This window comes from Pipistrellus kuhlii, unplaced genomic scaffold (genome assembly GCF_014108245.1).
Source record: "Pipistrellus kuhlii isolate mPipKuh1 unplaced genomic scaffold, mPipKuh1.p scaffold_m20_p_18, whole genome shotgun sequence".
In the NCBI taxonomy this organism is placed as follows: Eukaryota; Metazoa; Chordata; class Mammalia; order Chiroptera; family Vespertilionidae; genus Pipistrellus; species Pipistrellus kuhlii.
Window position 1 is genome coordinate 24,251,594 of NW_023425493.1, and position 24,287 is coordinate 24,275,880.

The 24,287-nt window shown below is 58.9% G+C and overlaps 1 protein-coding gene across 1 annotated transcript; it reads left to right on the top strand.

The window, feature by feature from the left end:
- Positions 1 to 6,692: 6,692 nt before the first annotated feature.
- Positions 6,693 to 15,396, top strand: NES (nestin). The gene is made up of 4 exons (XM_036442493.2): positions 6,693 to 7,620; positions 8,686 to 8,810; positions 10,749 to 10,822; positions 11,065 to 15,396. The coding sequence occupies exons 1-4, from the start codon at positions 6,838 to 6,840 to the stop codon at positions 14,913 to 14,915; spliced, it is 4,833 nt and encodes a 1,610-aa protein (XP_036298386.1). The 5' UTR covers positions 6,693 to 6,837; the 3' UTR covers positions 14,916 to 15,396.
- Positions 15,397 to 24,287: the final 8,891 nt, after the last annotated feature.

Sequence of the window (24,287 nt, forward strand, 5' to 3'; positions counted from 1 at the left end):
TCTGACTGCGGCTCCCACTGAAGGGGGAGGGGAACTCAGGGCTGACCCCACTTAACCCCAGTCTATGGACTCCTCTGGAGCCATCATTCATTTCCCAGGGCATTCTGGTCCCTTTCCCATCCCCCTGAGCCGCGGGCACCGGCCCCTCGGACGGATGCGAAGGGACTTTGAAAGGCCAGCTCCTCCATTCTTCTGCTTCCCTGCGGCTGCCTGACCTCTGCCCCTGCCCGGTGGCCCAGAAACTCAGGCTGCTCCTCGTTCCCGTCCCCACCTCCGTGGGGCTGGCCAGGCTCCCCCAGCCACTCGCAGGGCCGGCCAGGGCCCCAGCCACGTGCAGGGAGCAGCGAAGGTCCAAAGGCAGAACGGAGGGCAACCCTGGCAGCCATCAGGGGAGACCTGGGGGTGCCCAGAGGAGGAGGACTCAGACCTCAGGGCCTACCTCCACCCCTGGGAGTGAGCAGGGGTGACGAGCAGGTGACCGCGGCTGGAGCGGCCTGGCCCGTTCTCAGCGATGAGCCTCCCTCTGGCCATCCCAGGGATGGGAGCCCTGAGGCCCGAGGACAGGGTCCCCAGAGAAAGGGCCCTCAGGTCCTAGCCGGCTTGGCTCAGTGGATAGAACATCAGCTTGTGGACTGAAGGGTCCCAGGTTCGATTCCGGTCAAGGACATGTACCTTGGTTGCGGGCACATCCCCAGTAGAAGGTGTGCAAGAGGCAGCTGATCCATGATTCTTTCTCATCAATGTTTCTAACTCTATCCCTCTCCTTTCCTCTCTGAAAAAAATCAATAAAATATATTTAAAAAAAGAAAGCCCTCAGGGATTATCCCTCTCCTTCGTTCCAGAGGAAACTGAGGCCCCAAAAGGGCGTGGCTTGCCTGGGGGGCGGTCACTGAGGTGGCAGGGACAGAGAAATCACTAGTGACATGACAGGGCTGCCTGAGTTCCCCACAAACTGGCACGGTCACATGACTGTCAGCTGGATCCCTCCAGCCCAGCAAGGCAGCAGGTTCGCCATCCATCGCTGTGGAGAGAAATGTTAGTTCCTCCACCGGCCAGCTCCATCCCTCAGCCCGGAGTGGGCCGAGCCTGGGCCCCACTGGACTCTCGTTCTGAGGCCGGAACAGGTGCGGGCGCTCCAGGTTCAGGTGGGGATGAGGGGCTAAGGTAGGGGTGTCGAACTCAATCAGAGAAGGGGCCAAAATCTAAAATCTAGCCTAACTCGCGGGCCGAATGGTTTACTGAACAGTTATAAACTGTCACTGTGATGGAAACGCAGCGGAGTGCAGTGATGACAGCGCGGTGCGGGCCACATTGCAAGGCCTGGCGGGACGGATTTGGCCCGCGGGCCTTGTGTTTGACACATGTGGACTAAGGTTTCAGCAGGGGCCTAAGGCCTGGGGGCCTGCCCCCAGCGGGGAGGAACATGGAAGGAGATTCTTTGCGGGGGTGGGGAACCTTATTTCTGCCCGGGGCCACCTGGATATTTATAACATCATGCTTGGGCCGTACAGAATTATCCGCTTAAAAATTAGCCTGCTATATTTGGTCAAACATTTAATGAACTCACTCCTAGTGCCTCGGCAGGGCCAGATCACGTGATTCCGCAGACCTTACGTGGGGGCCTGTGGGCCAGACGTCCCCCACCCCTGCCAGAGCCTTCACCTAGCCCCTCACCCACGTCAGCTGTGTGAGTCCACGAAGAAGGAGAACCAAGGCCGGGTCACTGCCTACCTGGCCACCCTGGGCACCGGCGTCCTCACGGCCTTCAGGGGCCTATAAAGGCAGGACCTGGCCCTGGGCAGAGGGGCAGCTTTTTTTTTAAAAAATTTTTTTATATAAATATATTTTATTGACTTTTTACAGAGAGGAGGGGAGAGCGATAGTCAGAAACATCGATGAGAGAGGAACATCGATCTGCTGCCTCCTGCATACCCGCTACCGGGGATGTGCCCGCAACCAAGGTACATGCCCTTGACCGGAATCAAACCTGGGACCTTTCAGTCTGCAGGCCGATGCTCTATCCACTGAGCCACACCGGCTTCGGCAGGGGGGCAGCTTTTATTCCCCTGACGAACACTGAGGGAGCACTGGTTATGTGCCGAACACTGTGGTGAGCGGGGCGGGGCCAGCGCAGTCCCTGACACAGAGCCCCCATCCGTCCTCCCGTCCAGCGAGGAAAGAGTCACCAGTCACAGAGCTCCTGTCATGTGCCAGGCATGTCGCCCCCACACCTGCCCTCCGTCCAGAGCCGGGACAGGGCCTGCTAGGCCAGCCCTGTGGGACCCCGTGTCCACGGGGGCCCTCTCTCACCACCGCCAGCCTCTGCGGTCCGGCTGCTCGGCCTCAGCGCCAGCCCCTTTCCTCATCGCTGTGCACAGAGGCTAAATCTTTCAGCGAAACTTTCCTGTAATTGTCCCGTCATCAGGGCTGGACCCAGAAGCCAGCCAGGGAGCAAGCCGCAGGAACACAGACAGGAGGGTGAGGTCATCCCGTCTGGCAGCCTGTCTCAGGGCAAGAGCATGTTCTGCAGCCCCGAGAGTCCGAGGACTCAGCAGGGAAGGAGGGAACCCCCCTGCCACGACCTTCCCATGGTCCCCTCCTCCCCTTCCTCGGGGAAGTCCTCGCTGAGGGCCAACTCGTTGGCTCCGGCTGCAGCGTTAGGTCCTCAGGAGGACTGAGCCCACAGAGAGGCCCCTTTCCTCAGGAGGCTTCAGGGACCGGGAAGGGGAGGAGAGTGTGGACCAGGTGGGGCGCTTTCCCCAGCTCTGTCACCTTTCTTTTCTTGTTCTTTTCTCCGCCCCTCATTCTCTCCCTTCCCTCCTCTCTCCCCTGTCGCCTGGCTGGAGGCCAGCATTGTTCCTGCCTGGCTCCCGCTCACTCCTCCTCCCCTCCTGGCCCCCTCGCTCCAGCCCACCCACCCGCAGGCCCAGGCCCTGATGCACTAGCCCCAGGCAGGAGGGAGGAGAGAGAGGGGGGAGGGGGACCACTGTAGTCCCACCCTCTGCTTCCCCATCACTCTGCTCTCCTAGTCCCCACGGATGGCCTCCACCCCAACATAGAAAGCCGGGAGCTTGGGTTACTCAGGGCTCTGGTTATTTTTAATGCCACCAGCTCAGAAGATAAATTTACCACCCCTTCCCCCCAGCTATCCTGGGCTCCCCTTCCCTCCTCCCCAACACAGATCCCCTTCTTCCAATCTCCTCAGACTTTCCTTGCCTCGAATCCTCCTCACATTCCCTCCTAGTGGGTCCCCCTGGACCTGGGACTCCCGGCAGGAAAACAGCTTGACCCCCCCAGTCCCATTGGTGAGGTGGAGGTGTCCTGGTGTCCTGGCTCCACCTAGTGCCTCCTGGAGACATCGCAGCCAATAAAAGGCCCTTCGATGGCCCAGGCTGGGGCAGACGGGTCTGCCCCCTTGGCCCCAGCCTCGGTCCTGGGTCCCACTGTTACTAGGGCAGGGAGGGGCTGGTGAGAGAGAGCACACTGCCTCTTCTTCCCCGTCATCCCACTCCACTTCTCTTTGATCCCACAAGGCAAGCAAGTTCTTTCTGGAATTGATTCCCAGGCCTCCTGTTTTGGCCCAAAGAACCCTCTGGCAGTGATTCAGGACAGGGGCTGCAGCTCTCTGGGGAGGACAGAGAGGGACAGACCCCGCGGTCAAGATGTGTCCTTCACTCCTAAACTGTTGGAGTCCGGGATTGAAGAAGCCACTCGGACGGCTCCAAAAAGGAGTCAGCCTGGAGCGGGCACCGCCTGGGCTCCAGTGACAACACATTCCCTCCACCCGGGGGCAACCTGCTCTGTCCCGAGGCAAGTCTTACAACTGTCTCCTCTGGCTGGCCTCTGGGCCCCATCCTCTCCACCCCTCACCCTGGTTCCGTTTCCTGGGTCCACGTAAGGAAAGTCTGGGTCCACCCTAGAACTCTTCAGACCCTTAAGATGCCCCCGCCTATGAATTTATTTTCTGATACTTCACGTCCTTTATCAATAAAGAATTATATTACACACAGAGGAGTGCCACTCCAGCCCCCTTGCCTCTCCTCCGCCCCAGACAGAATCACGGTGCTCTGTGATTGTTGTCATTATTTTGTTTTTCAACAATATTTTGCACGCATCTCCAAAAACCACGTTGTTGTGCAGGGTTTTGAATGCTTGAGAAACGCCTCTGCCGTGCAGATTTCCTGCAGCTGCTTTCCTTCTCAACACTCTGGCCTCGAGCCTCATCTGACGTGCTGAACGAACGAACTTTTGCTGACCGAAGTTTTGCTGAACGAACACACTGCAGATTGTGAAAGGTTTAAAAACCGGGTAGTTCTCCGTCAGGGCACATGCCTGCGTTGCAGGCTCAATCCCCAGTAGGGGGCGTGCCGGAGGCAGCAGATCAATGAGTCTCTCATCATGGATGTTTCTGTCTCTCTCCCAATCCCTTCCTCTCTGAAATCAATGAAAATATTTTTAAATTAAACACACACACACACACACACACACACACACACACCAAAAACACATTATAACAGTCCAGTGAGACAGCCCAGAGCCCTCCTTGGCTTGCTCATGGATATCTCTGGGGACATCTACTGAACTTTGTATCCACTGCTGTTGTGTCACATGACCCACGTCCTGGGCCCAGAGACACTGGAGTGCAGCCAAAGACTCACAAAACCCCAGTGACCCAATGCAAGCGCTGGGGAGGAGTGAGGACGCCTGGCCTAGGAGTGCCTGTTGAGTGCCTGCTGGCCCCCAGGCAGGGCCTCATTTTAAAAAATATATAGATATTTTATTGATTTTTCACAGAGAGGAAGAGAGAGGGATAGAGAGTTAGAAACATCGATGAGAAAGAATCATCCATCAGCTGCCTCTTGCACACACACACCCTCCCCCCACTGGGGATGTGCCCTTGACCAGAATCAAATCTGGGACCCTGCAGTCCGCAGGCCGACGCTCTATCCACTGAGCCAAACCGGTTAGGGCTCATGGGTTGTTTTTTTAAATTAAAATATGTTCTTATTGATTTCAGAGAGAAAGGGAGATGGAGAGAGAAAGAAACGTCAATGGAAGAGAGCATCATTGATCAGCTGCCTCCTGCATGCCCCACACTGTGGATTAAGCCCGCAACCCGGGCATGTGTCCTGACCAAGAATTGAACTGTGACCCTTCTGGTTCATAGGTGGACACTCAACTACTAAACCAAGCCGGCAGGGCTTAATATACTTTTTTGTTGTTGATAGTATTACAGATGAGCACCCATCACTGTTGCTGTCACATCACCCAGCTCCCCCAGGGCTGGGACTGAATGCTGACACGTAGTAGGTGCTGATTAACACTGCAGCACTCAGCTGGGTTTATGGGAGCAGAATTCCTTCCCTGAGATCCCCGGTTTCATTCTCCCTGACTCTCCATCTTGGCCCTGCTTCCCTTTACTCTGCATGTCCCAAGTCCCACAGTCTCTCACTCCCCAGGAGGCCCCCTCCTCCCCAGAGGCCTTCCCAACGACTCCCACCCTCGCTGAGCTCTCTGCTTCCTGAAATGTGGAAGCATCAACGGGAAGTGTGAAGGATTAAGTCAGACAATGTAAGTAAAATCGTCAGAGCGTGCTTTGGGACGTCACCACAAACGCTCAATCTGGGCGGTTGTGATAAAGGGCAGAACCGCCGCTTCTTTCTGCTTCCTCTTCTCGGCCAGGCCTGTAGGCCACCAGGGGGCGTCCTCTGCCCAAAAGTCCCAGACACCTAGGCCAGGATGTGGCGCCCTTCCCTGAAACGGGGAGGCCTGGGACCAAGCAACGTGAGCCTGGGTTTTGTGGAAGAGCAGTAGGAAGCTGGAGGTGAGTCATGGGGAAAGTACCCTTTCACCTGCCTTTCTATTTTCTGACGACACAGAGGCAACGGGGTGTGTATACATTTGCAGTCTCCCACTACAACGTGTCTGTTCTTTTTCCCCAGACAGTGTCTCTCTGACTCTCTTTGCAATTTTGCCTTCTATTATAGTATTTTGGGTGAGGTGGGGGCCCATTTGCAATGACAAAACACACACACACAACCATGGGATTTCCATCATTGCTCCCATTTTATGGATGAAGAAACGGAGTCTTAGAGGAATTCAGTAAGTGATACCTTGCTTGGGTGAGCTGAGTAACTGAGACTGGAATCCCCTCCCAGGCCCCAATGCCCTGGCACCTCCTGGACCTCTAGTTCTGTGCATAATCTATCTTATTTTTTAAAAATATATTTTATTGATTTTTTACAGAGAGGGAGAGGGAGAGTTAGAAATATTAATGAGAGAGAAACATCAATCAGCTGTCTCCTGCACACCCTCCACTGGTGATGTGCCCCCAACCAAGGTACATGCCCTTGACCGGAATCGAACCTGGGACCTTTCAGTCCACAGGCTGACCCGCTATCCACTGAGCCAAACCAGTCAGGGCCATAATCTACTTTTATCAGGGGTGATGACCCTTCCTCACGGCCTCCTCCCTCAGATAGCCACCACCCTGGGACCAGATTCTCCAGGCATGGCTTTTCCTTTAAAAGTCCCATTAAAGAAAAAAGAAAAAAAGTTCCACTTTCCATCGGGCACACCCTGCCGGCCGCAAGGACAGACAGAAGAAAGCCCTGAAGGGGTTAAGGCCTGGGCCCCGCCCCCGCCCCGCCCCGGCCGGACAGGCGGGAGTATGAATAGCCGCGCTCCCACTCCCCACTCCCAGCCGCTGCACCGCTCCTCGCCCGTCCTGTCCTGGTCCCATCCGTCTCCTTCTCCCTTTCCTCCCAAAGGGCTCAGAGCCGCCGGCTTCTCCCGGTGCCCCGCGTCTCTCCATCTCCGGCGGGTCCGACGTGCAGGATGGAGGGCTGCCTGGGGGAGGAATCCTTCCAGATGTGGGAGCTCAACCGCCGCCTGGAGGCCTACCTGGCCCGGGTGAAGGCGCTGGAGGAGCAGCACGAGCTGCTCAGCGCCGAGCTCGTGGGCCTCCGCGCGCGGGCCGGGGACGCCTCGTGGCGGGCCCGCGCCGACGGCGAGCTGGCGGCGCTGCGGGCCCTCGTGGACCAGCGCTGGCGGGAGAGGCACGCGGCCGAGGTGGCGCGCGACGGGCTGGCGCGGGAGGCGGAGGGCGCGGCGGGCCGGTGCCGGCAGCAGCGCCGGGCCCGCGAGCGGGCGGCCGAGGAGCTGGCCCGCAGCCGGCGCGCGGCGGAGGCGGAGGAGGGCGCGCGGGCCTGGCTGAGCGGCCGGGCGGCCGCGCTGGAGCGCGAGCTGGAGGCCCTGCGCGCCGAGCACGAGGAGGAGCGCGCGGGCCTGGCCGTGCCCACGGCCGCCGCCGGGCCTCCGTGCCCGCCCCGCGCGCCCCCGGCGGCGCCCGGCCCCGAGGTGGAGGAGCTGGCGCGGCTGCTGGGCGAGGCGTGGCACGGGGCCGTGCGCGGCTACCAGGAGCGCGTGGAGCGCATGGAGGCGGCGCTGGGCGAGGCCCGCCAGAGGCTGGGGCACGCGGTGCAGGGCGCCCGCCGGGGGCACCTGGAGCTGCAGCAGCTGCAGGCCGAGCGCGGCGGCCTCCAGGAGCGCAGGGCAGCCCTGGAGCAGAGGCTGGAGGGCCGCTGGCAGGAGCAACTGAGGGCCGCTGAGAAGTTCCAGGTGAGGAGGGGGGCGCCTGGGCGAAAAGAGGCTTCGAAAAATCCCCTGGGGGCTCAGAGACCTTCTGGGGAAGGGAATGGGTGGGGGTGGCTGCCCATTCAGGGGCCACTTCTTAGAAGACTCATAGCTGGTGCCAGAGGCCTTAGACTTTCAACTCCCGCTAGAATAGGGAGGAAATGGTCGGGGTTCGAGCCTCTCAAACCAGACTGCCTGGAAGGGCAGACAGAGCCCAAGACGGGTGCAGCATCTCCCCACTCTGATGGCCTCTGGGCCCCTCCTTGGACTCCCCTGCCACTGGCAAGATGCCCAGGACTTTCCTTCTCAGTGCTGCTGAGCCTCGCGTCCTGCTGCTCAGAATCTTCAAAGTTCTAACACACACACACACACACCCCGCCCCCTGACTGACAGGTGGAGGTGAAGGGCCCTGCATGAGGGACCAGCCAGCAGCCCTTGTCCCATGTCCTGGCTTCTTAACTCCCCGCACACATTCCAGAAGCCTGGGACAGCTGCTCCCCCTCACGAGGCACCAGCCACGGAGAAAACAGCTCCCCTCCTGGGCCAGACAGAGTTCTCACCACGGCCACCTCCCCAGCCCTCCTCTCAGAGGAGATGGATTCCAGAACGTGTGGGAAGCGGAGGGGGTGGGGGCGAGGAGCAAAGACAGTGATTGGGACTGGGGCAGTTCTGGCTCCCAGGGCTTCGGGCTCCAGGCTTCTTGATTAATCGATTTTCCTTCTGCTTCTCCTCCCACTCCCCTCTCCTCCTCTCCATAGCCATCTCCTCCCTTCCCTCATGTCCCCCTTCCTGTGGCAGTTGAGTTCTGAGCAGCATGTGCAATCATTTAATCAGCATCCTCAGAGAAGGAGACCCATGGGAAATGCCCTGTGCTCCTCTGGAGCCTCCAGAAGGGGCTCTCTGGGCAGGGGTGGGGTGGGGTGGGGAGGCAGGAATCTGCTCTACAGAGAAGTCAGGAGCAGAAGGTGCTGCTGCAGCAGCCAGAGGGATGCAGGCTAGTCAGTAGGCAGGACCCTGCCCTTCACTGACCGCCTCTGGCTTGCTCTGCAGCTGGCCGTGGAGGCCCTGGAGCAGGAGAAAAAGGACCTACAGAGTCAGATTGCCCAGGTCCTGGAAGGTCGGCAGCAGCTGGCACGTCTCAAGATGTCCCTCAGCCTGGAGGTGGCCACGTACAGGTACAGGTTGACCCTGGCCCACCCAGAGGAGGCAGAAGGGCCTCAGCTGAAGGGGTCCAGAGCCATGGGTGGTAGCTGCTCTGCCACCACCAGGTTCTGTGACGCTAGGCTGATCCCTTTCACACCAGCATATTTCCCACCTGAGCCCACTGAATCCCCTATGGGTTCAGGCCTGGAGAAGTGTCCCATGCCCAAGAAATCCCCCAAGGAGAGGTGATATTGCTGAATAGGAGAGAGGGCTGGGCACATGTGGGGCAGCTGCATCCAGACTCTTACCCCAGGGGGCTGAAAAAGCCCTGTCTCTGTGTGTATTCTCACACCAAGGAGGTACGTTCCTTGGGCAGCCCCAGAAAGGAGGACCTGCAGGTTTGGGTAGGTGGCACTGGCTTGCACTGGCAAGTCTCCTTGTCTGGAGGATGGGCTGGGTGACCTCCAAGGCCCCTTCCATCCTGAATGTTGTGGGGCCTGACTACTCTCAAATCCTAGTCCCTGGGCCCTGCCCAGCCCTTCTGCTAGCCACATTTCCTGCCCTGGGAAAGGCTGAGACTCAGGGGGTGCTGCTGCTTTGGCTGTGCGGCCTTGGAGAAACTCACAGCCTCTTCCCGGAAACTGACCCGGCTGGCTGAGGGTTCAGTGACCGAGCCTGCGGAAGGGGCTCTGCTACCATGAAGGGCTTCGTATACCACGCCCCCTGGGAGGGCCAGGGTTAGGCAAGCCATGAAGACAGTGCCCCCAGAGTCCACAGACAAAGGCAGGGGTCCTAGGACAGGCTCTGGAGGGGAGGGGAAGCAGGGCCCCGAAAGGAAGGTCAGTGAGGAGCCAGGGATGGGGAAGGGAGCCGTTGCATGAGCTCAGAGGGCAGGATGCTGCGAGGAGAAGGATGGCGGTGAGACTGCAGACAATACTAACCGGACTCAGAGATCGCGAGGAAGAGCTGAGAGCTGATGTTCGGCATAACCTGTTGAACTGATTGTTTCCCCCTCCTACTGGTCTCTCCTCCTCCGTCCCCCTGGGGTACTGAGGCAAGGGCGTGAGCACAGAGACCTCCATTGCCTTGAGAGGCTTGGGACCCGGAGCACTTAGAGATCCCAGGATGAGGGCCTTAACCCTGGTCACATCGCTGGGGGGAGGGTCTGGGGAAGGCTTAACCCCCGGGGTGCTGAGGCCTGAGAAGGATTTAGATGAATTCTTTTATTTCTTTCTGTGACCAGCTCCTGGGGCCCCGGGGGAGGAGGAGGGAGCCTATCCCATGGGAACAGCCTGAGAATTCCCACTTCCCCCGGGAAGCCCCTCCTTAGACCCTCCAGATGGTGGCGTGGACAATGGCACCATTAGCATGAGAATGGACACCACACACACAGGATGAGGTCATTAGCCAGGGTGGGGAGGGGTGGGGAGGGGGAGCTATACGTGGGGGGGGGGGGGGCTGTACATTGTGCCTGCTGTGTGGGAATCTGCTTGGGGTCTGTGAGCTCATCATCTGTGTGTCCCAAGTATGTGTGGGATGCTCCGTGACCCAGTGTGTGATATCTGGATTTGTGATTATGTGATTTCATGTACACAGCCAAGTCTCAGCCCACCTGTGGCTTTCATGGGATAGCACGAAAAATGAAAAGGAAGCCTGCAATGTTAGGGTTTTGTTTTCTTTTCTCTTTCTTTTTTTTCTTTTTAAATATATTTTGTTGATTTTTTACAGAGAGGAAGAGAGAGGGATAGAGAGTTAGAAACATCAATGAGAGAGAATCATCAATCAGCTGCCTCCTGCACACCCCCCACTGGGGATGTGCCTGCAACCAAGGTACATGTCCCTGACCGGAATCCAACCCGGGACCCTTCAGTCCGCAGGGGTTTTGTTTTCTTGTATTATTTTTTTCTGGCTGGTTTGCCTGCTGGCCTGTGGACCAGGGCTGACCCAGCTTTCCCTCCCTCACCCCCCAGGACCCTCCTAGAGGCTGAGAACTCCCGACTGCAGGTGCCTGGCGGCGGGTCCAAGGCTTCCTTCAGCTTCCAGGGTAAGAGCTGGGGCCAGGCTCCCCCTCCTCCAACTGTACCCTTTTTTGCTTTCCAAACCCCAGAGCAATTCCTTTCTTGAGAGGCGCCAATCTAAGTCTCCACTCCTTGGCTCCCAACAACCCATATAGTAGGAGGCAAGGATAGGGCCCGTGGACACTCCTGTCGGAAATGGTAACTGCTCTGTGGCCCCACCCCCCCGCCAGTACATACTGACACCGTTTCTTTTCCTCCATCTTTCCAGACCCCAAGCTGGAGCTTCATTTTCCTGGTACTCCAGAGGGCCAGCGTCTGGGACCTCTGCTCTCTGTCCTCAGCCCTACTCCCCTCTCCTTGCCCTTACCTGACACTCTTCAGACACCTGTTCCAGCCTTTCTGAAGAGCCAGGAATTCCTCCAGGCTCGTACCCCCACCTTGGCCAGCACCCCTCTCCCACCCCCAGCTCAGGCTCCCTGCCCTGCGACAGATGGAGAGATCAGGGCCCAGGATGCCCCTCTCTCTGTGCTCCAGCCAGAGGTTGGGCGGCAACCGTCTCCACAGGCCATGAGGGCTGAAGCCAATGTAGCCATCCCTGCCAGCATCCTGCCAGGACCAGAGCAGCCTGGGGGCCAGCAGCTAAAGGCCAGTACAGGCCAGTCCCCTGAGGACCATGCCTCCTTGGCCCCACTCCTCAGCCCTGACCACCCCAGTTTAGAGGGCAAAGATGGAGAACCCAGTGAGACTAGAGCGTCCGGCCAATTTCAGAAGGAAGATGAAGGGGAACTGGCAGAGAAAGAAATAGCCATAGAGGTCAAAGTGGTAACCAGCCCACAGCAGCAAACACAGCAAGAAGAGGGGGACCTGGACAGGAAGGAAATCCAGGGCTCCCAGGGTCCTTTGGAAAAAGAAACTCTGAAGTCTCTGGAAGAGGAGGGTCAAGAGCCACTGATGTTTCTGGAAAAACAGAGCCAAGTGACACTGAGACCTCTAGGGAAGGAGAATCAAGAGCTATTGACGTCTTTAGCAGAAAAGGACATGGAGGCAGTGGGAACTCTAGAAAAAGAGACTCTGGAACTATTTAAGCCTGTAGGAAAAGAGGACCTGCCGACATCGCAACCTCTTGAAGAAGAGAATCAAGAACTAGAGAGGTCTCTTGGAGATAACCTAGAGACATTTTTATATCCAGGGAAGGGAAATCAAGAATTAGTGCAGTCTCTAGAAGAGGAGGACTTTGAGTTCTTGAGCGCTCCAGAAAAGCAGAATCAAGAACCACCAATGTCTGTAGAAGAACAGGACCAGAAAACACTGAGGACTCTAGAAAACGAAAATCCCGAGTCTCCGGGGTCTCTCGAAGAGAATCAAGAGTCCTTGAGTTCTCTAGAGAAGGAGGACCAGGAACCACGGAGGCCTCTAGAAGGAGAGGACCAGGAGACTCCGATGCCTCTAGAAAAGGAGACTCAACAGCCACTGGAGTCTCCAGGGGAAGACCAAATGGCATCGAGACCTCTGGGAGAGGTGAAACCAGAGCCACTGAAGCCTCTTGGAAAAGACCAGGGGATAGTCAGACCTCTTGAAAAAGAGAATCAAGAGCTATTGAGGTCCCTAAACGAAGAGCGTGTAGAGGCAGTAAGATGTTTAGAAACGGAGAATCTAGAACCGCTAACGTCTGCAGGAGAAGATCTGGAGACAGTAACGTCTGCAGAAATCCAAGGGCCATTGTGGTCTCCGGGAGAAATGAACCACGAGACCACGAAACCTCTAGAAAAGGGAATTCAAGAATCGCTGGGGTCTGTGGAAGAGAACCAGGAGTCAGGGAAGTCCCTAGAAAAGGAGAACCAAGAACCACTGAGATCTCTGGGAGAATGGGACCTAGAAAACGTGAGGTCTCTGGAAGAGGTAGACAAGGAAAGTCAAAAGTATCTGGAAGAGGAAGAGAACTTGGAGAAGGGAGAGAATCAGGAGTCGCTGAGGTCTCTGGAAGAGGAGCTGCTGCTGTCTGCAGATCAGCAAAGGTGGGAAGATATGGTGATGGGGGGCCAAGAACTGGATCAGGAAACGCCCTCTGGGAGGGCAGAGGCGGACGATGAGGATGAGGCAGAGCTGGAGCTGAGGGAATGTGATGGGAAGGAGGGATCTGCAGAGGAGGGAGAACGGCAGTTGCCTGTCAAAGGAGGAGCCTGGAGCACAGGTGAGGGGCACCCAGGGAGCCCTGAGCCCAAGGAGCAGAGGGCTCCAGCTGAGGGCACCAGTGGGGAGGGGGTTGCTGAGGGCCTTCAGAAACCTGAAGGGCAGCCAGAGACCGCAGGGGCCCAAGGCCTCCACACTCCCTGGGGAGTGTCAGAGGTGATGGAGCCAGGACTGGAAAATGAGAATAAGGCCTCAGGGGGTGGCCGAGCCTCCCCAGAGGTCACCTTGGGGTTGGAGGCAGCCGTGGGTGAGTCTGCTTCAGGAGCTGTGCAGGGACTGGAGCAGAAGATGGTAGGGTTGGAGGACCCAGGCCACCTGGCCAGAGAGGAGGTGATGGAGCCAGTCCTGGGGGGAGAGAGTTTGGAGGCGAAGAGCATGCAGGGCTTAGAGGGGCCTGAGAAGGACCTAGAGGAGGCAGCCGCTCCGGAGCCAGAGCTTTCCTCGCTGCCCAGAAAGAGCAGCGACTCCCCGGAGTCTCCTGGGGCTGGGGTGGAGTTGGAGCCTGAGGTCCCCTCAGGAGAAGATGAGGTGCTCCCCGCTGAGACCTTGTGCCACGATGCAAGTGATACCCCTCAACCCAGGCTCCTGGGATCAGAGGGAGCTGAGGAGGATGCAGAACCAGTACTAGGGCCGTCCAGCCCAAGGCCCACTGAGCCCTCGTCGCTCACCCCAATCCCTGAAGCTGCCCCTGGGCCCCAGCCCCTAGCAGAGGGGAACCAGGAGGCGGGCTGGGGGCTGGAGGGCAGGGCTGAGGCCCTGGAAAAGGTGGAGGGTCAGAAGGAGGAGTTGGGTCCTGGGGGACTCCCCGAGGGCCTCCAAGATGAGGAGGAAGAGAGCAGAGATGAGAGCGAGGCTGACGAGCTGGGGGAGACCCTTCCTGACTCCACGCCCCTGGCCCTGTACCTCAGCTCCCCTGCCTCGTCCCAGTGGGAACCAGCTGCAGGGCAGAGGCCCTCGCCCCAAGGGGAGGCCAGAAAGGAGGGATGTGACTTTGCTCTCCTGACCCCTGAGGGCCATGGGGCCCACTCAGAGGAGGAAGAGGAGGAGGAGGAGGAGGAAGAAGAGAAGGAGGAAGAGGAGGAGGAGGAAGAGGAAAGGGGAGATGAGGAAGAGGGAGGGGGAGATGAGGAGGAATGTGGCCAGGACTCTGACCTGTCAGAGGAATTTGAGGACAATGTGGGGACTGAGGCTTCTGTCCTTCAGGGGGACCCCGGGGAATTGATGGAACCTCTGGGCCAGGTGTCCCAGGTGCCCCTGGAGCCTGCAGCCTGGGGTCAGGATGGGGAGTCTGATGGGTTTGCAGATGAGGAAGAGAGTGGGGAGGATGGAGAGGAGGAGGAAGAGGAGCAGAAGGAGCCAGCGGGCGGGCAGTGGGGGCCAGGGCCCTCAGCGGACAGCCTTCCTGCCATGAGCAGCCCTCAGAGGGAGGACCTCCTGGGGTCTGAGGCTGTGGATGCCGGCATCCCCTGGGATGATGGCTTGAGGGGTGCAGCCGCTGACCCCCCTATGACTGCCCAGGAGACTGAGTCCCCAGACAGCACGGAGCCCTCTGGCTCCGAGGAGGAGTCTGAGGATGCTCCCTCGGAGAGGGAGGACCAAGTTCCAGGCCCTCTGGGGACCCTCAGCGGGACGGAGGAGGACACCCCTGGAGTCAATGGCCAGGGCCCCAGCTTGAAGGATGAGTTGGAGCATATGAATGGGGGGCTGGTGAATGGGGTGGGGCAGTCTGAAGGAGCAGGGCAGGGAAAACGGGGGGCCCTTGAGGGGGACCAAGGGGAGGAAGTGGAGGAGGAGGAGGTGGAGGAGGAGGAGGGGAGTGCCCTGAAGGCCCCTTGGGCCGGGGCTTCTCTCCATCTGGACCCAGGCCAGTTCCTGAAGTTCACTCAGAGGGAAGGCGACGGGGACTCCTGGTCCTCGGAGGAAGACTAGAGACAGTGCTCGTCCTGCACTTAGGACTCGAGGGGGGACATGTCCCCACGCCCCCTCCCTGCTCAGGACCGGCGCCTTAACTTATGACCTCCCAACCCGTGTTTCCGCCCAACGCGAAATGAGGTGCGGGAAGGGGACCTGCCTGCTCCGAAAATGGAGGCCCCAGGAATGAAACCAGCCGCTCAGACCCTGCAGAGGGGACACCATGCCAACCGAATCCCTGTAGGACTAGGCCCCTTTTCCTTGCACCCCCTTTCCTCCCATCCTTTTGGCTGGAAAAGGCCTGGGCCGGCGACTCCTCCGAGAAGGTGGCTGTGGTGGCCTGTGGTGGTGGTGGGGGGTTCACCAGCCCTGTCCCTCCTCGCTGTACCCTCATGGGATGTCCGGTCAGTGAGGGGGTGCTCCTGTATCCTGACACCCCATGTCCCTGCCCTGTGTGACTGCCCTGCCCTCTCTGCTTGAATAAAGTAATGCGTCCTCCCACCACGCCTGGCTCTTTCTTCCCCAATTCCGGGGTCCTCGGGCCAGCACAGGAGCGGGGGAGACCAGGAAGCATCCGGAGATGCTGGTGTTGGGGAGGGGCTGGTTCCTGAGGCCAGGAGGCCCTGGAGGCCTCATGGGCCCTGCAGTGCAGACAGACTAAGGCTGCAGGCAGCAGCGCTAGGGGCCTGGGGAGGGCTGGGGTCCCGATGCAGGTGACCTCAGTGCCTGAGCATGCAGGCTGTCATCATCCCCGCCCTGGGGCTGATTACAGGGAATGGGACTTGTGCCACCCCCGCTCCTGCCTGTCCTCCCCCTCCGGCCCCTCGGTGCCGCCAGCGTAATAAGCCCCTTTGCCCCCAAACCCAAACAGCTGTCTGGCCTGTGCTGTCTGTGTGGACGGGCTGGGCCAGAGCGGGGTGAGAGGGGAGGGAGGCCTGCTCCTCTTTAGCTGGGCTCGTGGCCTCGGTCAGTGTGTGTTCTCGGACTGGCAGCACCAGAGGGGCGCTGGGCTGGGTGGCGTGGGGGCCTCCCAATGCAGGAGAAGCAGGAGAAGGGCCAGGGGAAGCCGGAGGGCTGTGGCTTTGACCTTTCGTAGCTCCTTTTTCACGTGCTGAAGCAGGAAACACGCAGGCCAGACGTGAGGAGGGGGGACCCTGAAGGGGCAGGGCTGAGCAGAAGGGCGAGGGGCTGTGTGATGGCTGGGGTGGACAGAGGGCGAAGGGCACAGCCACAGCTTCCCTCCACCCACCCCTTTCCCGGGTCCCTGTGTAGGGCAGGGAGGGACCCGAGGTTCCTGGATTGGGTGGGGCCTGAGGTCTTGAAGTCAGGATACCCAAATAGAAGCCCTCCCCGGCTCGGAGCAGCGGGGAAGGGAGATCTGGCGGCACCTCTAGACAAATACACTTGGTGGGGGCGGGAGAGGGGCTGCCAAACAAATGTTCCGCATTTGGAGACAATCCCGAGTCCAGGAACAGGCCGGGCGCCTGGGAAAGATGACAAGATGAAGGCTCCGCCGGTCTGGCCCCCACGCATGTCCTCTGGCCAAGGAGGGGCGGGCAGGAGGAGCCCTGACAGAACCCCACTGTTGGTCTCTCTGCCCAGCCTTTTCTCCTCCTCCAGCTAGGAGTCTCTGTCTCGGGCACTCAGGCCCCCATTTCACAGTCCACCCTGCCCTCGGGGCCCAAGATCCCGTCTGCCCTTCCAGCAGCCCAGGCCTGCACGGTCCCTCCTGTGCTCCCCACGGGCAGGGCCCTGTGTGGCCCTGCCAGCCTGCCAGGCGGGAGGCCAGCACCTTGGCATCCCGGCAAGTGAGACCCACTCCCTGACCCTCTGACGTGACACAGGAGCCCTGTTCATGGTCTCCCGGGGCCCTGGGGCACCCCCGCCTGGGCAAGGGACCAAGGGCAGAGGCCATGCCAAGAGCAGTCCCTCCCTGTGCCTGGGTGAACATCCTGTCCCACACACAGGTCCCTGGTCCCCACAGAGTTACCCAAACCGGCTGATTAAAAAAAAAAAATAAAAAAATATATATATATATATATATATATATATATATATATATATTTATATATTGATTTCAGAGAGGAAGGGAGAGGGAGAGAGAGAACATAGATGTGAAACACTGATTCCCTTACCGGGGATGGAGCCCGCAACCTGGGCATGTGCCCTGGCCGATGCCCAGTGAGTTGAGGCACACTGGCTAGAGCCAGGTTTGCATTTTAAATAAAATCTTCCGACTGCCGACTGCCGTGAGCACGGCCTGGGACAGCTGCGTGCTTCAGGGAGGCTGCTGCAAGAGTCCAGGCGGGGCGATGCTGGCCGGAGGGGGGAGGAAGGAGTGGGGGGGGGGGGCTCAGAGGGGAGCAGAGTCTCGGGACTGGGGATCCGCTGTGGAGAACTGGGGCTATGGCAGTGGAGGCTGCCAAGGTGCTAGCCTGGGCGGCTGGGAGACAGTGGTCCCATCTCTGAGCCGGAGAATCTGGCAGGAAATGGTGAGCGCCAAGAGAGGCTGCTCTGGGGGAGGGTGTGTGAGGCTCAGGACAGAGGACCAGGCTGGAGACAAGAACTGGAGGGTTGCTGAAACCGGTTTGGCTCAATGGATAGAGCGTCAGCCTGTGGTCTGAAGGGTCCCAGGTTTGATTCCGGTCAGGTATCTTGGTTGCAGGCACATCCCCGGTGGGGGGTGTGCAGGAGGCGGCTGGTTGATGTTTCTCTCTCATCGATGTTTCTAGCTCTCTATTCCTCTCCCTTCCTCTCTGAAAAACAAATAAATAAACAAATAAAATAATAGAATCGGAGGGTTGTTGGCTTAGAGATCCCGCATACAGAGCCCCCAGGGAACTCCCGCCAGCAGAGGAGACCCTGGGACAGGGGCCGGGGGAGAGAGAACAGGAGGACCAGGGGACGATGGCACCTGGGGAGACCCTGTCACTGTAGAATAGGGGTGTCGAACTCAATCAGAGAAGGGGCCAAAATCTAAAATCCAGCCTAAATCGCGGGCCGAATGGTTTACTGAACAGTCATAAACTGTCATTGTGATGGAAACGCAGCGGAGTGCAGTGATGACAGCGCGGTGCGGGCCACATTGCAAGGCCTGGCGGGACGGATTTGGCCCGCGGGCCTTGTGTTTGACACATGTGCTGTAGAAGCCGAGGCCTTTGTCCAGCCCAGTGCCTGGGGCCCCGGGGTGCTCGGAGACCGTGGATCGGATAAATGAGCTGATGAAAGAATGAGTGGCTGATGGACTCGGACAACAGGAAGCCCTCGGGAGGGTGGGGTCCCTCCAAAGGAGGGGATGGGGAGGCTGCGGGACAAGTGGGAGGTTATTCTGGGCCTCCTCTGGGTAAACATAGCCTCTGAGCGGGGTGGGGGCAGGCTGGGCCCCCCCAGGTGGCTTCCTCATTTGTTTGGGGCACTTCCTTATAAGGCTGTGCAGGCTGAGGACCATGGAGGGTGAGGTCAGGGCTGAGCGCTCCATTCAGCCAGCCCCATGCTGTCCCTGTTGTCCCTGCGGCTGCCAGAGTCTCAGAGGAAATCAAAGGCTGAGACTTTGGGCCTCAGCCAAGGAGCTCCGCGTGGGGCCTCTTAAAGGGCCCCCGAGCCTTCCCGTCTGCTGTGGGAGCCCAGCCCAGGGCCCGGGAGAGGGTGTCCTTCCAGGGTCCCCTCGGAAGGTCTTTCCGGGGACCCTGGTTTTCCCATCGGTACGACTGGCTCACCCTCTGAAGCTCCGGGCGGCTCTGACACCCTGGGGTCCCACCTTTGTCCCTCCTGCCGCAGGGTCCGCCCGCGTGCTCTGATCTCTGGAGAGCAGACTCACTCGTTGCTTCCAAAGGCCCTGGTTCCTCCGCTCCCCGCAAGCCACACACACACACACACACACACACACACACACACACACCCGTTCTCAGCCCCTCTTTGGGGAACCAGCTGCTGCCTGCCACTTGACCCTGTGGTGTCACAGCTGCTGTCAGCAATGCCATCCTCGCTAGGCAGGGAAGGAGGAATGTGATTTAATTTCAGCTGGAATGTGCCCTCGGAGGCTGCCCAGAGAGAGGGGAGGGGAACAAGCTCAGGAAACACACGCGGGCTCTGGGCTGGGGACCGGCTCCTGTGTCCTGTGTCCCGTCGGGGAGGCTAAGTTCCGGGGGGCGGGGGGCTGCAGCAGTGCGCAAAGAAAGGGCTTCTGGCGAATGTCCGAGCCCACAGGCCCCCTTAGGAAGGTAGGAGAGTCCCCTCACCCGATCGGGGAAGGGACGCCTGGCTCGGGGGCAAGAAGAGAGACAGAGTGGCCCCGGGGAGGGCCCACAGGCTGCAGCGGAGAGAAGGGGAACGTTCTGAGATCTCACATGCTTTCGTTCACCCTGGGGGCCCCATTCCCCCTCCCCTCTTTCTTTTTTTAAAAATATTTTATTAATTTTTTACAGAGAGGAAGGGAGAAGGATAGAGTTTGGAACATCAATCAGCTGCTTCCTGCATACTCTCTACTGGGGATGTGCCCGCAACTAAGGTACATGCCCTCGACTGGCATCAAACCTGGGACGCTTCAGTCCGCAGGCCGATGCTCTATCCACTGAGTCAAACTGGTTAGGACCCCTCTTTCTTTAACCCCCCCCCCCCCCAAAACCAGTAGGGGGTGTGCAGGAAGAAGCTGGTCGATGTTTCTTTCTCATCGACGTTTCTAGCTCTCTATCCCTCTCCCTTTCTCTCTGTGGAAAATCAATAAAATATATTTAAAATTGATTTTAGAGAGGAAGGGAGAGGGAGATAGAAACATCAATGATGAGAGAGAATCACTGCAAGCCCCACACTGGGGACTAAGCCCGCAACCCGGGCCTGTGCCCTGACCGGGAATCGAACTGTGACCTCCTGGTTCATAGGTCGATCCTCCACCACTGAGCCACACACACTGGCCCCTCTCTCCTCTTTGTGACCCAGCACCCCAACACCAGGCCGAGCTTGCCTCTTTGCCAGCGTTTCAGGAGCAGCAGACTTTGCCTCCTGCTCCCCACTTCTTCCCCAGGCCCCCTACTCCAGGCTCTCCTGGAGTCTCTCCTACCACCTACCACTGTTCTGGATGCCATAGCACCAATCCCTCGAGCCCCAGAGCCCCAGTCCTGCAGCCCTCTTCCCCTAAGTCTCCTCCTCTCCCGGCTTCCAAGTCCCCTCCCTCCAGCCCCACTCACCCTCCCACCCCCATGACTCAGCTGTGACTCCAGAAATAAACGCAGGCAGGAGCCAGGGGGCCACTGTCGAGGAACCATGTCCCAGCAGCTGTGGGCTCAGCTGCTGCTAAGCCGGAGCCCCAGGGTCCCAGGAAGGCTGGTGGGCAGACTTCAGCTGTGGGTCGGTGGGGTGGTGCCCAGCTGGTTGGCCCTCTCCTGGGACCCCACTCTCCCTGCTAAGGAGAGCACTCCCCCCCTGGCAGCCTCACTCTCTCTCCACTCATTCCCCTTCCCCGGCACCTCTCCTCTGTCTTCCACCTACTTTCCTCCCTCCTCCCTGGTCTCTTGGTGTCTCCTGGATCTCTTCCTTCTCCACTCATCTCCTTGGTCAGAAAGTACGTTCACTGTCAGAGCTTCCTCTCACCGTGATAGGGAACTGAGGCACCAGGAGGCAGCCTGTGTCAGGGATACTAAGAGTCCCCAGCCGAAAATGGTTTGGCTCAGTGGATAGAGCGTCAGCCTGCGGACTCAAGGGTCCTGGGTTCGATTCCAGTCAAGGGCATGTACCTTGGTTGCGGGTACATCCCCAGTAGGGGGTGTGCAGGAGGCAGCTGATCGATGTTTCTCTCTCATTGATGTTTCTAACTCTATCCCTCTCTCTTCCTCTCTGTAAAAAATCAATAAAATGTATTAAAAAGAAAAAGAAAAAAAGAGTCCCTATATGCCAGCTGGAGTCCCTAGAACCCAGGCCAAGTGGCTGTTGGTGCTCCCCATGGGTGCTCCAGTCCAAAGTGGCCCGTAACCTTCCTCCTTAACAAGCTCCCTAGAGACTAAGGAAGGACCCCCAGGAAGTAAACACAGGGGCCCCAGAGCCGCCCTCCAGGCGATTGAGCAGAACCCAGGCTCACAGGGAATTCTCTCACATCCTCTTCCTTCTCCCTCTTTTTTCCTCTTCTCCCGCCCACGCCCTTCCCTGTGCTCTGCCCTGAATCCTTTCGTTCTTCCTTCCCGGGAGGAAGGAGATTGCTGGGAGCAGGGGCGGTGGCAGTGAGATCACAGGGAGGGATGGGAGAGGGATCTGACTGCAGCCCCCAGGACCCCCCCCACACACACACACACACACAGGGGCTGACAGGCGGCATTTTTGGAAGTCTTCGGGAGCTGCTGTGTCACAGCGGGCAGCCAGGACAATGGGCCCTTTTCCTCCCTGCACGGGGCAGGCCCACCCGGCCTCACGGCTGGGACAAAGGCCCCAGTGAGGTCAGGGCAGTGTGTGGGGTGGGGAGGTGGGAAGGGATGAGATGATGGGGTGTGGGTCAGAGCAGCCTGGGGCGGGGGGCGCTGGGGACCCTGGCAGTTGAGGACCTTGGCAGGCCCAGGTCACTGGGCTCTCGGGCTCCTCTGCAAGCCCTGACCTCCACCCGGGCTGGGCCTCCCCCTCCATTTGTTCCAACGCACCCTCTGACCTCCCTCTTGTCCTTCACCCCAGGGGACCCTGTGGGGGACCTCACGTTAGACACGGTGGAAGGCTGAGGGGTGAACCACATAGCCAGGAGCTTGAGGTCTGGGCTGTGTCCTGGAGGCAGAGGCAGATACAGGGGTAGGTACCCCCACTCCAGCTTCCCAAAGAGAGACGGACACTTCATGGGGGGCCAGTTCCCTCTCCCCAGGCCAACACAGGCCCCTTTCTCATCTTCCCCTCCCCAGGCCGGGGCTGGGCGCTCTGCAGGGTGCTGAGTCATCCTGGTCCAGCGCTCCCTTCCCCAGGAAGCCCCACAAAGCCAGAAGCTTCCGTTTCAGGCGGCCAGCCCCAAGCAGCCCAGCAAGTGTCCGGAGGGGAGGAGGAGGACTCCAGTCCCAGGCCTGTGTCAGCCTCCGGACTGCTCCTCCTCCACCATCAGAGAGATGGTGGACCTCTGCCGACGGCTGTGGGAGACTCAGTGAGAATGTGTTGATTAAAGAGGCTGGGACCTGCCAAAACCGGTTTGGCTCAGAGGATAGAGCATTAGCCTGCGGACTGAAGGGTCCCGGGTTCGATTCCGGTCAAGGGCATGTACCTTGGTTGCGGGCACATCCCCAGTGGGGGGTGTGCAGGAGGCAGCTGATTGATGTTTCTCTCTCATCGATGTTTCTAGCTCTCTATCTCTCTCCCTTCCTCTCTGTGAAAAATCAATAAAATATATATATTTTTTAAAAAGAGGCTGGGACCCCACAGCCCCTTCCAGCTCCCCACTGGGGTCTCTCTGGGAAGCACAGCTGCTTTCTAAGCTCCATCTCTGTGGGGACACAGCTCCAGAGAACCTCCTCAGAACCCAGGGGCAGACACTGCCCTCTCAGCCTCCGCTCCTCGGGGTGCTGTGTTCCAAGGCCCCCACCTTGGTCTGGATCCATCATGATTCCAGCTAAATCCCATGGCTCGCCTAACACAGCAACTGGAGGGTAATACAGGATAAGGGGGAGGGGTTCCCCACTGAGGTCCCTAAGTCATCCTCTTCCCTGTAACTCCTTAAGAAACAGCCTTGCTGCCCCGCTGTGCCTGGCCGGGTTGCCTGGGGAGGGCAAGAAGGTGGGCGGGTGGGCGCTGGGGTGAGGAGAGGAGTGTGGGATCTCAGAGGCCAGCTGGCTGGGGTTTGAGGGCCGGGCGGGGGCGTCCAGGGATGGCCGGGGAGAGCCCGTTTTCCTGTCTCGCCTCGCTGTCTCTGGGTCTCTCCCTGTCACTCTCAGCCTCCTGCTCCTCTGATTCTGTCTCTGCCTCTGTGTCTTACAGGTTTTACTAACTTGCATGTGTGTGGTTAAATGTGAGGATCTGCAGCAGGAAGGCTCACCCCCGACATGGGAACATCATGGATGGCATCCCGACCCACACTCTACCATAAGGTACAATTGTGTGTGTGTGTCTCTCTCTCTCTCTCTCTCTCTCTCTCTCTCTCTCTCTCTCTCTCTCTCACACACACACACACACACACACACACACACACACATACAGCTGGTCATTCCCTCCCCAGTTCTCAGAGTGACCTCACCATCTCAACCTCCGCTGACTCACAGTCCCCAGGCCAGCTCAGGCAGGCGGAAGTCTTCCCCCCTTCCTCCCCCCTACCCCTCACTCCAGCCAGCTGCCAGACTTCCTCACCAGGGACAACTGGGGTGGGGGGGAGATGTGAGCGGGTGACACCGCAGCGCTCTCTGGCCGTATCCTAAGGTCCGAAGGCTCCTCCCGCCTGGCTCCACTCACGCTCGTGCACACAGCGCCCTCTGCTGGCTACAGCCTGTGAGACCTGCAGGTCATTCCTCAGAGCACAGCCCACAGCTGGGCCGGGGATCCCGCCTCTGCCCTGATCACGTGCCCTTATTCCTGCATCTGGGCCTTTTCTGCTAGAAGTACGCCATCCTGCAATCTAAACCCCAGACCTGCATTCCCTTCACTAGGGGTGTCGAACTCAATCAGAGAAGGGGCCAAAATGTAAAATCCAGCCTAAATCGCGGGCCGAATGGTTTACTGAACAGTCATAAACTGTCATTGTGATGGAAACGCAGCGGAGTGCAGTGATGACAGCGCGGTGCAGGCCACATTGCAAGGCCTGGCGGGACGGATTTGGCCCGCGGGCCTTGTGTTTGACACATGTGCCCTTCACCCTCAACCCCTGCCCAGTGGACCCCTGAGGAACCTCAGAACTGGGGCACCTCTCTGCTTTCCTCTCTGGGCCCTCAGCTCCCGCCCAGGCTGAACTCATCCAGGTCTGTTTGGACACTCTGGGCACGCCAGCTCCTTTCTTTCTTTTTTCTGTTTATTGACTTCAGAGAGGATGGAGAGGGAGAGAGAGGAGAGAGAGAGGAAAACCAGTAATGAGAGAGAATCACTGACTGTCTGCCTCCTGCAACCCCCTACTGGGGATGGAGCCTGCAACCCAGGCATGTGCCCTGATGGGGAATCCAGCCGTCACCTCCTGGTGCAAAGGGCGCTCAGTGCTTAACCACTGAGCCACACCTGCCGGGCTCCAGCTCCTTTCAATCACCCTTACGCTGTCCCCCAACCCCTGAGGGCTCCTTCATTCCATACTTCCTGGGCAGCTATTCTGTGCTAGTCACTATTCTATCCCCTGACCTCTCTGACCTTCAGACACCAATAAATCCAGAAGGCATATTTATCCTGTAAGGCTCGTTCCAATCCCATCCCTCTCTCTCTCTCTCTCTCTCTCTCTCTCTCAGAAGCATCAAACTTGCTTGA

Excerpts from the sequence above, each read along its gene's own strand:
- NES (XM_036442493.2), top strand. The coding sequence starts at position 6,838 with ATGGAGGGCTGCCTGGGGGAGGAATCCTTCCAGATGTGGGAGCTCAAC. Across the intron at positions 7,621-8,685 it reads GGGCCGCTGAGAAGTTCCAG|CTGGCCGTGGAGGCCCTGGA; the intron begins GTGAGGAGGGGG and ends CTTGCTCTGCAG. Across the intron at positions 8,811-10,748 it reads CTGGAGGTGGCCACGTACAG|GACCCTCCTAGAGGCTGAGA; the intron begins GTACAGGTTGAC and ends CTCACCCCCCAG.